This window comes from Amaranthus tricolor, chromosome 8 (assembly GCF_026212465.1).
Source record: "Amaranthus tricolor cultivar Red isolate AtriRed21 chromosome 8, ASM2621246v1, whole genome shotgun sequence".
Lineage (NCBI taxonomy): Eukaryota > Viridiplantae > Streptophyta > Magnoliopsida > Caryophyllales > Amaranthaceae > Amaranthus > Amaranthus tricolor.
This window is the reverse complement of record NC_080054.1, coordinates 23,919,708-23,933,026: the sequence shown is the minus strand read 5'-3', so window position 1 is coordinate 23,933,026 and position 13,319 is coordinate 23,919,708. Positions and strand designations below refer to the sequence as shown.

Here is a 13,319-nt window from a genome sequence, read left to right as displayed (position 1 = left end):
CTAACAACAATTTGTCAAATAAAGGATGCTATTTCAAATGTGTTTAGAACTTCTTTGACAACAAGTCTTGAAAATTAGATTAGGTGTTACCATTCCATTGACCAATAATACTTTTATACATGGATTAAATAATTTAACTAATACAAACTATAAATGTATAAGCTTTTTGTTTTAAAGCTGACACGCGGAGAGATGATTTCCTATATCTAATATTTAAGACTTTACCTTTTATAGGTTATTAAAATTTCATTTTCCAAACTTCGTAGATATTGAGTATTAAAATTTGAAATTATAATGTTTCTCTGAAATTTACAATTGTTAATTAAAAATACAAATATTTTTCAAACAATAAACTTGAATGCGACATTCAAAAATCACAATTTACAGTTCAAAATTCAAATAAAAAATTTGCAAGTGAAATTTAGGAATCCAACACTACCTTATATTAATTCAAATCTAAACAGTAAGAGCATTGAATTATGTCTCTGCAAATATCAACTTGTTCGGAAAGAAGTTTTTCAAAGTCTCTACGCCGTCAGAGGTAGAATTCAACAACTACGAAATCACTTCTTAAGACACAATGTCTTCAAAAATACATGAAACTTGCATCAACAAAAGACGCCATGAACATTGATGGTCTCATCACAAGCAATAGAAAATAAAAACCAAATCATGCGTCATAAAAGAAGATAACAAAAAAAAGTGAGAATTGAAAGGTACATACCTAAATAACAATACCATACCTCTAAACTCTGGGTTCCTGAAACAAAAAGTACCTACTCCACCAAAACGAATCAAAACTAGGATGAAATCTTAACCTTTAATTAAAAGAAAAACAAAATAGGAATTGAAAACCCACAACTTTCTTTTTAATTCAAGAGCTCTCTTCAGTTCTTCAGGCATCCCGCTCATAATTGTGGTTGTCTTCTTCCATATGGCCACTCTCACTAGCATAATGATTATAACGATCATCATCGTTTATAACGGCTTTGTCATCATAGGGTCCTCGGCTCCGGTGATGTCCATAATGGTCATCATGCTCGGTTTCATGCTTGTTCCCAAGATCAGCCTCATAATACCTTTGATCTTCGTCAGTGGGACCATGATCATAACCTCGTTCTCTTTCACCATGTCTTCCACGATCATGTTTTGCTTCCCCGTGATCAAGATCATAATCTCCATCACGGGAATGCCCACGATCATGGTCTGCCTCAACAGAATCATAGTCACGGTCCCTGTCTCGATGCCTATCATGAGAACGTCCATGATCCTTATCTCTATCATGACCACGGGCACGGTCCTTACCTCTTTCACGATCACGTGTACGATCAAGGCCACGATCGCGGCCACGTTCTCTTTCCCTCTCTTTATCTCTGGTTCTGTCACGGTCTCTGTGGTGCCTATCCTCTTTGTGATCCCGATCTCTTGTCCTTCCATGGGACCGCTCATGAGATTTTTCTCGCTCCCTATCTCTCTCTCTATCCCTATCTCGAGATTTTTCTCTATCTCTGACAAACGTATATCAAATCAATGAAGAGTATTAGTAGAAATTACCACAACCTCCTTGCATTTCTAAACAAAAGAATGAAACATACAAGCATGTTTGCACAGTAACTATAGCAGCACTATTGAAGACATTATTAATTAAAGCATACCTATCCTCTCGTATTCTGGGCTCCTCCGATCGAGATGGACCTCCAGATTGAAGTTCCCTAATACAAAAGAACAAGGTTTCAGTCACTGAACTAATAGTAAGCCCATTCCCCACGTGAAATAATTGCACTTCTCTATGAGGTAATTGCCACAAGAGACAACACTCTATACAATGAAAATGAAAACACAATTCAAAGGTAATTGACCCAAGATTTCCTCTAAAGAGTCTGCAACTAAGAACAAAAATTTTTTCCGCCTCTTCAAATCTACAAAATAAAACCTTTTCCAATACAGCAAATGGATCTAAGCAAAAATATAGGGTTAAACACACTCATAACTCAACAAGGTCTCACAAAAGGTTATTTACCTTGTAGAAAGCCTTTGATTGACGTCTTCATTACCAACTCTAGTTGTTCCTAATCCACCACCCAGTCTACGAGGCCGCCAGTTTGGGACAGTTCTTCCACGTTCCACATCTACAAGAACCCTTCTTCCGTCAATTTTTCTTCCATCAGCTTGTTTATATGCAGCTGCACAGAGATTTAAAAGACACAAAAATAAGCGAAACTTATACGAAAAATTATAAAATCCATTAGACATAAAGAATTGCAGTTGCAGCCAGCAACCTTTCATGTCCCTTGTATGAGCATATTCTATGAAAGCATAACCTTTTGGTTTGTTCGTCTCCTTGTCATAGATCATTTTTACCTGAAAGACAAATGAGGACAAAATTATAGGGACGAGATAACAGACAAATAAACAATCTAGAGAAACTTAAGATTATTTGCGGAGCATCTAAAGCAGCATAGCTAAAAACGACTAGAAGTAAAGTCCTAAGAGGCACGGCAGACTAGCACTACCCTTGCTAGCCGCGCTCACCTTTGATCCACAAAGCTCCACAAGTGAGATGAAATTCCATTGCCAAAGTTGTAGGCATACTGCTGTAAGTGGCCAAAGTCCTTGAACAAACTTATTTCTTTACCAAAGTCAAAAAACCAATTCCCTTACCAGGGAAATATAAAAACTAATCCACTTACCAGAGAAACTTTCAAAAAGAAGGAAATTTTTGGAACTACAAATACCAGGATTCTTTCTCGACAGCTGATAAGTTTTCAAGTGGCCTTTGGATGAACAAATGAGCTCATCAAAGCATTATATTGTAGTGAATTCAAAATGAAAGGAGAGAGTAACTAATACTGCGGAAAATTTTACCAAGTGCAGCAAAATCTGTTGGAGTTGTCTCTTTTGGATTTGGTAGCTTGAAAAAGGGAAGTCATAAAAGGCACAACGCACAGCTGCTCTGAACTTACTTTTTCAGCTTACCCGTGGAGGATGACGTAAAGTGAACATTAATGGAATAACGAATACCACATAAGTAGTATTTCATACCATCTCTTTATGTACTTTACTTTAAAACACCACAGACCAGTTCTACTCCAGCACCGTCTCATACCTAGGTGCTATAACTAATGGTAAATCACAAACTTCAAGAAAACTCCAAATCTAAAGTTAACAGAATACCGCCAAAGCATATGCAATGCAGGCCCATTATTATTCAAGGTTCACAACAAATGTTACTTGTGTTATATAACATCTGACATGAATGATGTTTTCGAAGCACACAGCTTACTAGTTTAGCTTAGCCATCTAGGAAAAGTTATCGACATTTATTTGCAATGCAGGTAGAAACGGCAACTTAAATTTTCAACTAGATACAAATAGGAAATCATTGAGATTGACCCTCCAGTCCCTTTCTCTAAGTTTCATCAAACAAATGAGATTTGAATGTGACGCAAATTAATATTACCAAAAAGAAATTCCCTATTGATACACATTTCAGATGTAATAAATGCATTTTTATGAAACTAATACAGGAAAACATGATCCAACCCAACAATGCACTTAATGCAGGATACCAAATGATTGATTCTAAACAATAAATTTGTAAGTTACAAAAGTATAATTAAAAACATAAATTAAAATAACATTGGGTAAAAATTTAATCCAGACAAGCTACTCATTAGTTCAACTCCTTTGCTCATTAGCACATCAAGAAGTTTTCTGAAAAAACATTGTCCAAAATGTTTCAAAACAAAGAAGTGTTCTAGATACTTTCACTTCATTAGTTGATATCACATGGATAAAACTAATAAAGCGAAAGCTATACAGCACAAAAAATACACTATTGCTAGTTGTTACTCCACTCAACTTATTTTTTTTCTTTGATTTTATATTTCAAGACTGAACAGAAAAGAGAAATCATTACCTTTTAAGTCCCTGTACCCAAGCTGTCTTCAAACCAAAAAAAGGGTAGAAAATGAGGTTATACCCTCTTCCACCACAGCCCCACCCAATCATAACAATCTCACACAGTATTCCCTCTAAAACCTCCTATCTTAAATCAAAGCTCCACAAATACAGTGCACAAAGCAAATATGTTAGGATCATTTCACAAAAAATATCTGATTGAAAATAAAATATAAAAAAATTCCAGCTTCACCACATAGTCCGAGATAGAATTCTTAAAGATATACCCTTTTTTAGAAATAAAGTAAATGAAATAAAATCAAGCAGAAATAATGGCAAAACTTCATTTCACAAAAAAACATCGTGTCAAATTTTTAAAAAAATTGAAAAATATTCAAGAAAGATGATAGAAGAAGTTTTCAAAGAAAACAAAAGCGTAAGTATAGGGTCAAACAAAACAAAAGCATAAAGACAGTGTTGGTGGTGGTGAACCAGTCATAAAAGTGTAACCTCTTAGTCTCTTACCAAAGTTACAACGCAACAACCTGATCCCCATAGGGAATGGTTATGAATTATGATTACCTACCCGCTTTATGGCCCCATAGGTTTCAAACTCCCTTTTCAACCTGCTCTCTGAGGTCTCGTAACTCTGCAAGAAAGTACACAAAATGTTTGTAGATCCATCACATATTAGATGTAGTAAAATAAACAATTTCAAAAATTAATTGCAAGAAAAGTCATTAGAATCAATAGGTTATAAACCCCAATTGCTCAATCTAGCTATATGTTACTCAGAAACAACAAACAGGTAACTAAAGACATGAGATTAAATGTAGTAAAATCACAATTTCTTCATACAGGTAAAATAAACCTTCATAATACGAAAAAATTTCCTAGTATAATATTTATGATCAGCACTAGAAAATATAAAAGTACCAAATAAGAAGTCCATCTAGGGAAAAGATTAAACTCCAATTACTCCACACACTCCATCCATCCGGAGAAGCTGTCAACTTTATACTTTAAGAATTGCATTAAATCAATCTTTATAGGATTAGTAACAGAATAAGAAATACTGGACATAAAAAAACAATTGATTAAAAGAATTAGTTTCCATGACTGAAGGTGTTTTGTGAGAGTAGTAAGCCTGTAATCTATAAGTATGCTGCATTTTTGGCTTTCAATAAAAAGTCAATAACTGAAACACAGAGATGAGCAATATCCAAAAGAGATTAACTCAAGGCTGGTTGGAAAACATGTCATTCTGTATTCCTTTTTGGTGCAAGAAACTCCCAAAGAGCACATTATGTATTCCTTGGTGCAAGAAACTAGCAAAGATCTGGTCTTGATTTTGGGATGTCAAAAGCGTATTCCCAAAAAAACGTGCCCAGTATAATAGAAAATAAAATTAGACATATCTAAAAAATTGTGAGTAGATAGATGGCGTAAGAAGACCAAAAAATTTATTTAAAACTGGATTTCAACATCGGATGAAAATGGCTAGTGCAACAAATTGGAAACACTAACAAAAAAACGAACGAATAAAGAAACAAACCTAAACGAAAAAACAAATAATGGACATGTCCTATTTAAGATCGGGCGTCTAAATCTAATAACTAGTTGATGTATATGGCCCAAAAAATTTCTCGTGAACTCGCTCAACGACGTAAGTTCATGTCTCCTGGACCCTAGGGGAATTTACCTATCTTTGTAGGATTACAATCATTGTTTTAACAAGGGCGCCCAGGCGTGAGGCACACCAAGGCAAGCAATCCGTTCCACCATTTTCTATTAGAATCTGTTTAATCACCGCCCATCCCACCGTCGACCTCCAGACACGTCCTCTACTGCTTCGCTTCTCTTTTCTTCTCCTTTCTTCTTCTCTGTCTCATACTCTAATGTCGATCAGCATATTTATTTTCTTCTTTTTCTTCTTTGCTTATTTGTCGAATGTTTTCTTCTATTTAATGCTTTTTTTCTTCTTTCTTGTCGAATATTGTTTTTTTTCATGTTCTCTTTTCTTCTCCAAAAAATTGAAAGTAATTTTCTTATGTCCTTTCTCATGTTTTTGTAAGTTTTCTATTTTACTACTTTTAATCTTATTTTTGCCATATAAGTGGGAATGAGAGTATGAGTAATTTGTTATTTGATAGTGAAATTAATGAGCCAAATTCGATAGTATTAATTACTTACTTCGTTCCTTAATTAATGAGCTTAATTAACTTGTTACTTTCTAGTGATGTAAATGTTTAATTGATGAGCTCAATTTTGATATTAATGGTATGAATTGATGTGCTCAATTAAATTTGATTACTTTTTAAATTTTATATGTTTGTGCTATCGTTTAATTATGATTGTGGCTTTGAACACTTGTCTTAACATCAATACATTTTTATAGCTTGAACATTTTTTAGAGCTTTTGGTGCTAATGATCCGAATTATGTTAATAGAGCTTCAAGGATTAGAGAAATTACGGAACCTTCCTCTAGAAAAGATAAGGAAAAAGAAATTGCTTATGAGGATGATATTCTTGATGTTGTTTTAGTTGATAAGGAAGAGGAGAAGGAGGAAGAAGAGGAGGAGGAAGAGGAGGATATAGTGATGATGAGAACTATACATGAGATGAAGATGCTTGTGAGGAAGATGATTCTAATTTTTAGAGTTTTAACAGAAGTGTGTCACAAAACATTTCAACCATCAAGAGCCACTATTTGCTTTCTTACTTCTATCTTTGTTTCATTTTTATTTCTTTTGTTAACTCAAGACTATATTATCGACTTATCAAGTTATCGTATGGAATTTTGTGCTAAATTAGAGTATATCTTATTTATATGTTATTTTAATATCAAAATTCATGTTGTTTTAGGATTAAATATGTTACAAAATTAAATTTGAAGCTTTTTAGCAAAATTGTGTGCCTCTCATGCAAAAAGCTCACCCCTTCGCCTTAAAACTAAGATCACAATACGGCTAACACCTCAAAACACAACGTATATTTTTGGACGCCCTCATCGCTTAGCCCAATCCTGAAACTCATTTGACGTTGTCATATCTCGCATCTCATTCCTTATAATACTTAAAAAGGACAAGTTATTTTTTCATAAAGACTATGTTTTTATTATTTAACTCATCACCTAGATCTTTGTATATAAAGTAAAAGAAAAAGAACAAAGCTAGATAGCCAAGGAGACCTTATGCACACACAACCCACAACATGCTAGATACATGATTGCATCTAAGTATTCTACTTCTAAGAAGAACTCTAATTCTAGACAAGTCAACTACACATATAATAGTCCTAGTTAGACTCAAATATCATATAATATTAAGACTCAAATAATATGGTTGTCGTGAATTAAAATTCACTCAAAGGAAAAAGGGCAATATTTGCAATTGGGATGAAGTCTCTAGAGCAAATATTTCAGTTTTGTTATTTTAATTTTATTTACTCTATTATGTCTTGCAAAGGAAACCAGCCATTTCATGTTATTAAAAGAATGAAAAGCGGAAAAACAAATTATGTTTTTATGTTCACAAATAATCACTTGAGAGCTTCAACATGCTCAAAAGGCACACTAATCATTTTAGCTAAATCATTTCTTTTCCACTACTTTACATTTATGTTTCACCATGCACACTAGCAATGTTGACTTAAACCCATCCGTAACCTTTACAAACACGCATACATTACCATCGTGATCAAGGACTCCTAGATTATGTGATGATTTTTTTAATCATGAGTGGGAACTGGTGGTTTTTTATAACGTATGACAATCCAAAAAGTCATGAAAAGTAAACTTAATGGTTAAAGAGATCACTATTGGCTAAATATGCATAGACATTTATTTCCTCTAATTGAAGATAAAAGAAATGAAAATGAGGGAAAATTAAAAATACCAAATGATTATGTGAATAATGTCCTAGATATTGACATAATTGGCCTATATAACCAATCAAACGGAACCCATCAAAAAGCTTCTATCGCAGTCGCTTCTATTACTAGTACACACATATTCCTCAATTTTATCGAAGTTTAGAAATAAAGGTTTGTGGAATTAGGGTTTTATATTTAAATAAAGGTCAAAATCAAATCGATTTCTTGAAATTGATTTAGGGGTTTTTTTAGTAGTCTTCATTTTTAAAGCTTCGGTAAGGTTCTCTAACGAATATTTTAATGTTTTCAAGTTTGATTGTCTCTCTTCGACTATTTTCTCCATCTTCTCTCTCATCTTGGTTTCACGTAAACCTTTTCCTTTCACATTCTCATTTTTCTTTTTTTAATAATTCACTATTTTATACTATAACTTCACAACAAAAAGTGCATAAGGTGTTGGGCCCGCTCTCAACACAAACACGCACCTAAGCACACGCTCTTTGGTTCCCTATAGAATGAGGAGATTTCTGGGCCATCCTATTCATTGCACCGAGGTGCGCCCGGGGTGCGCTATTAAAACTAAGCCCACACAAAAACGTGTAATTAGATTCTCCATGATTGTCGCCAAATTCAAAGATCAATATTGTGTTACACGAATTGCGTGAAAAAAGGACAAGGTTGTTGCTTGCAATCTCAAGATAATGATTCAAGGATACAATTGCACCCAAACACACGAAGGATAGAGTTTCAGGTGAACTAAAATTTCACGCGAATGGTGAGCAGAAAAGATAGAATTTAAGGATCCGAAATTGACAACAAGTACAATTGGACTTGGACTCCTAGTCCATACATGATCTCCTAAGATTTGGGTCAAAGTCACACATGCAAGATCTTAGTCTTTAGCGAAGAAGTTTATCTTTTCAACTACTTAAGACTAAATCATAAAATTTACTTTTTTTTTCAACTAATTAGGCAATATCATTTTATTATTTTCTTTTTCTTTTTGCATTTATTTTATTCACAAAATAAACAGAAGATGTACTATAAATATTCATGAAGTATAATAAAAATGTTAGAGAGAATTAATGTTCAAAAGCTTTGAAAGGTTTTGGTTCTTGTATTGGATTGTAACTCTATTCAAAACTAGAAAGTGACAAGTAACCCATGCTAATCAAACCCTAAGAAAGTTTGATTATGCTCTTAAAAAAAACCTTTAGTTTGATTCCATGGTGTATATGTATGACTCTAAGTTTGTTGTTCTATCCTAATGCTAACTCCACAAAATTGCCATCCACCTATTTTCCTTCTTCCACACACCAAGTCATAATCATCAATCACCCACTCCATATTCATCCTTTGCCATCATCAAATATCCACCATATTTCTCCACCAAATTCCCATTGGATTCACGGATCATCTTTTGATCCTAACCCAATTTTCACTAACCCAAACTCCTTTAAACCCTCCATAATTTGTGCATCACAAATAACAATCTATAAAGATATAATCTTTGAATCCTAGCCAATTGTAAAACTCATAAACAATAATAATCTTTTTTTTGAAAGAAATAAACAATAATAATCTTAGTTCAACATCATCAAAGCCGAATAGATTCTTCCTCCTGCATCAAACATAAAAAGTTTTTTCATTTCTTTCTAAAATGCCAAGTTTCAAAATTTGCAAACCATTCATCTTCCAATCCTGCTCTTAACAGGATTTGGCTAAATCTTCATAGATCACTTGATTTGCACAAGTGTTGCTCTATTAGTAGGATTAGGTAAGTTGGATAAGCCATACCAAATTGCCAAAGTTTGGATCCACTAACGGTTAACAAAGGGAAAATTACAAGTAGATGGCGAAAATCTTACCAGCCTCGAAACAAATAAAGTCTTGTATGGGTCTTCAGTCGCATTTATGTTACTTGATGGATCATCTAAGAAGAAAAAACATGTCAAACATCAATTTAGTGAAAAGATGGATTGAGAACTGGAAGGCAAAAACAATAAAGGATATTACATTTCTCAAGCTCTTCCGCAACCTTTGCAGCACCCCTCTCTAGTCGTAATTGATGTATTCTGGCCTTCTTTTGTATCTGCTCATACATAGATAAGATAGATACAATAAAAATTAACAAACACCAATTGATCACAGAAATATGAAATCATAAGTCCCAACCATTAATGATTCTTGATTAATCACACAAGTCTTGTCGACAAACACCAATTGATCACACAAATATGAAACCATAAGAATATAATGTTGTTGCCTTATTCTAGAGTCTTGTTATGATGAAATCTTGTGCTTGTTTATTCTGTCAACTACATGAAAGTGCCAATATGAAAGACTACATGAAACAAAACAAATCAACATGAAAAAAATTTCCATTGACAGAGATTATACATAGTTCAATCTAATCTAATACTAATTAAGAGTTAAGAAAATCAATTTCAATTATCATCGACACATATACTCTTCTCTTTCAAACGTTCTTATCACTTTACAAAGTATATTCCAGAACTTACATGCCATTCTTCCCATCTTCAGCCTACCTCTTCATCTTCTAAGACGCTCAAAATTTCAACCTTAACCCGAAGCTTTTTAAGTTGTTTTAAACTCTGACAATTTTCAAACTTTTTTGCACATGAACAAAACAACAAAAATTATATTTTCAATGTCTTTAATATCTGCAACTCCAAGACTCTTTTTTGTGTTTCATTTAAAGGGGCTCGTGACAAAAGACTAAAGGAGAGTCGTATCTGCCTAATTTGTCTCATGCCCTATAAACATAATCAAGTGGGATATGCTCTATAAACTATTTATAATTATAACTTACTCAAAATATTGTGTTTGCGAGTAGATAGGTAAGAAGGAGATTTAGCAGGGGCTATTTAACAACCGAACAACAACCCACCAGCATAATCAATCAATAAACGGAAAACATGGAAAAATCAACGTATTTGTAGTGTCATGAAAGGCAAATAACCAAATTGAACTACATTTATTAAAACCTTCTAACACAATTCAAACACAATGCCCAAGAGATACTAGAACATACCCTAGTTTCAGCTTCTTTAACAGGCAGGGCATACTCAGGGTGACCAGGTTCAGCAAAAAGATTTACATATTGGGCCATTCCTTCATTGGAAAAGCAAACACAAGTCATGTTATCATCTCGAAACAAAACAAGAGTATTTAACAGGCATCCATATGCTACTATTTGTTGATCATACCCATATAAGGAGGACATTTCCTCTTCTCCAGCGGCGGCTTATATTCCAAAGGAGGTCGGGGCTCGAAAAGCTTCAACAAGTTTGGCGTCAAACCAGTCGGATGAGACTGTCCCATCTGTGAGCAAAATTACATACAGCTCAATCAATTAATTAAAGCATAACCTAAATCACTATATAATGAAGCGCCAATCGATTGATTTAGAAATCGAATATTTTCAACTCTCCGCATCACATCTACATATTCACCTTAATCCCAACAAGAAATTCATAACCATAATCTAAACACCATCGCAGTTACAAATTAATCTAATTTCATACAGATACAAAATCACAAGGATGAGCAAATGAATAACCCTAGATAAATATACACAATCTTCGTAATGAAATCGAAATAAATTAATTAATCAAATAAAATTGAACGAACCATTTTAAGCTGAAGAACATTAGCACGATTCTGGGCTTTGGTGCGACCTTGAACAGCAGCATTTTGGTTTCGCAAGAAAGCATCGTTGTTACTACTGTCATTGAAGTCTCCCATGTGGTCACCAATCTTCTAAGGGTAGGGTTAGGGTTAGGGTTTATAGTTTGGAGCTAGATTTGGGGAAGATTAGGTTGGAGAAAAGTATTAGAATCGGATTTTTTTATAAAATGAAAAGTTTTAGAATGAGAATTAGAAGAAGACTAGAAGAGTTTACTAACGAATGATGATCGAACATTTGATTGAAAAATACGGGATTTAGGCCGCCATACCTTTTTTTTTCTAATTGTGAAATTAAAAAAGCAATTAGACCGTTTTATAATAATATAGGTTAATATAAAAGGCTTTAATTTTAAAATAATTAATGCTGAACAATTAAAAGTGAGTTTTTTTAATTTAAAATGCTCCTAAAAGGAGATTTGTAAAAATAAAACTCTTTAATATTCTCTGTCCAAAACGAAGGCGCATACATTTTATTATTATTCTTTATTTTTTGCATTTCTAATTCTCAAGATAATTTATCAACCTTAATATTTGATTGTGAACTTTAAATCATTTTACATAAAATCTAGTATTAGTTTATGTTCACTTATTGCAAGTTTATCTGTTGGTCTTATTGTTGATAAGATTTGTCTGTAAATTGGAATTTTATCGTAGTATTTACACCAATACACGTTTGATTGATGATATTAAATAGTGTTAATGAGAATGTTCAAAGACTCTAGAACTAAACACAAACTTAATTATTGACCTGAATTTGGACACAGACCTATTCGGTCTAAAAAAAGTTAGACATAAATCCTAAAATTAGGTTTGTACTGAGATGAATCCAAAAAATACTTATAAATTAGACTCGTGATGATCTGAACTATTTAACATCATATTTTATATCACTTTTCTCCCTTTTGTATCCATGATTTATGTCTCATCTGTGTTATTCTATGTTGCTTTTCACTTGGTTTTTGGTCCATTATAAGGGTGCATTTATAATCAAGTGTTGTTTAGTCAAGGTATCAAAACGTCCACAATGAATATGCATAGAATGGTTGAACTTAAATTAAACAATTTAACAAAGGTTGGGATAAATATATTATATAAACATAGCTTGTGTTTGTTTTCTACTTTTCTTGACCCTAAAGCTCAAGTATTGAATATTTTGAGATCCTTTTATGTAGAATACAAGATTTAAAGTGCAAATTCATCTAATATTATTCCCCTTTTGCATTATCATTTAGATGACTATCGTATATATTATGATTATAAATAAATTAACGACACAAAAAATTCTAGCATGCACCGCAACTAAAAAGTCATAATCAGAGTTGTATATAGTCGAGCTTTGTCTTGATTTCAACTTCAACCTAGATGTGTTGGACATTTATCATTTAAGTGCATGAGATCTCCATAATAGTATGAGATATAGTTAATATACCAATCAATAGTGTTGCTTTAGAGTCGGACTGTTAATATGGATTAGAAGAGTTTCAGCTTTGATATGACTTTAAGATCGACTACATGAAGAGTATGATTTGTCGTTAGGGTTAGAGCATGGTGTTTGTACTCGTGAAGAAGTCAATCCAAGAAACAATCCAATATTTGGTTTAACATTAGTAAATATTCAAAATAAAACTAATGTTCTTGAATTGGAAAAAATCCAAGAAAAAGAAAGATAGGTAATAAATAACTTTTTTATTTATACTCCTAAAAATAATGCACTAAAACTAACTAACTAATAAAAAATAATCTAAAAAATATTCAATAAATCCAGGTGAATATAAGAAAAAGAAATGTGCTCACAACTATAGGACATATAACAATTTATTGTTCCCCAAACTTT

The 13,319-nt window shown here is 33.0% G+C and overlaps 1 protein-coding gene across 1 annotated transcript; it reads right to left on the bottom strand.

Annotated features, from left to right (window-relative positions):
* Positions 1–540: 540 nt before the first annotated feature.
* LOC130820496 (U1 small nuclear ribonucleoprotein 70 kDa-like) lies at positions 541–11,765 on the bottom strand. Its single transcript, XM_057685894.1, has 10 exons — positions 11,429–11,765; positions 11,005–11,119; positions 10,830–10,909; positions 9,791–9,866; positions 9,643–9,707; positions 4,487–4,549; positions 2,280–2,361; positions 2,021–2,183; positions 1,656–1,712; positions 541–1,508 (listed from the first exon to the last, which is right to left on the bottom strand). Exons 1-10 carry the CDS (start codon positions 11,540–11,542, stop codon positions 896–898), a joined length of 1,428 nt encoding a protein of 475 aa, XP_057541877.1. The 5' UTR covers positions 11,543–11,765; the 3' UTR covers positions 541–895.
* Positions 11,766–13,319: the final 1,554 nt, after the last annotated feature.

Coding starts and splice junctions, on each gene's coding strand:
- LOC130820496 (XM_057685894.1), bottom strand. CDS start 11,542: ATGGGAGACTTCAATGACAGTAGTAACAACGATGCTTTCTTGCGAAAC. Junction 9,867..10,829: donor TTAAAGAAGCTGAAACTAGG/GTATGTTCTAGT, acceptor ATGTATGAGCAG/ATACAAAAGAAGGCCAGAAT. Junction 1,509..1,655: donor CCCAGAATACGAGAGGATAG/GTATGCTTTAAT, acceptor TACGTTTGTCAG/AGATAGAGAAAAATCTCGAG.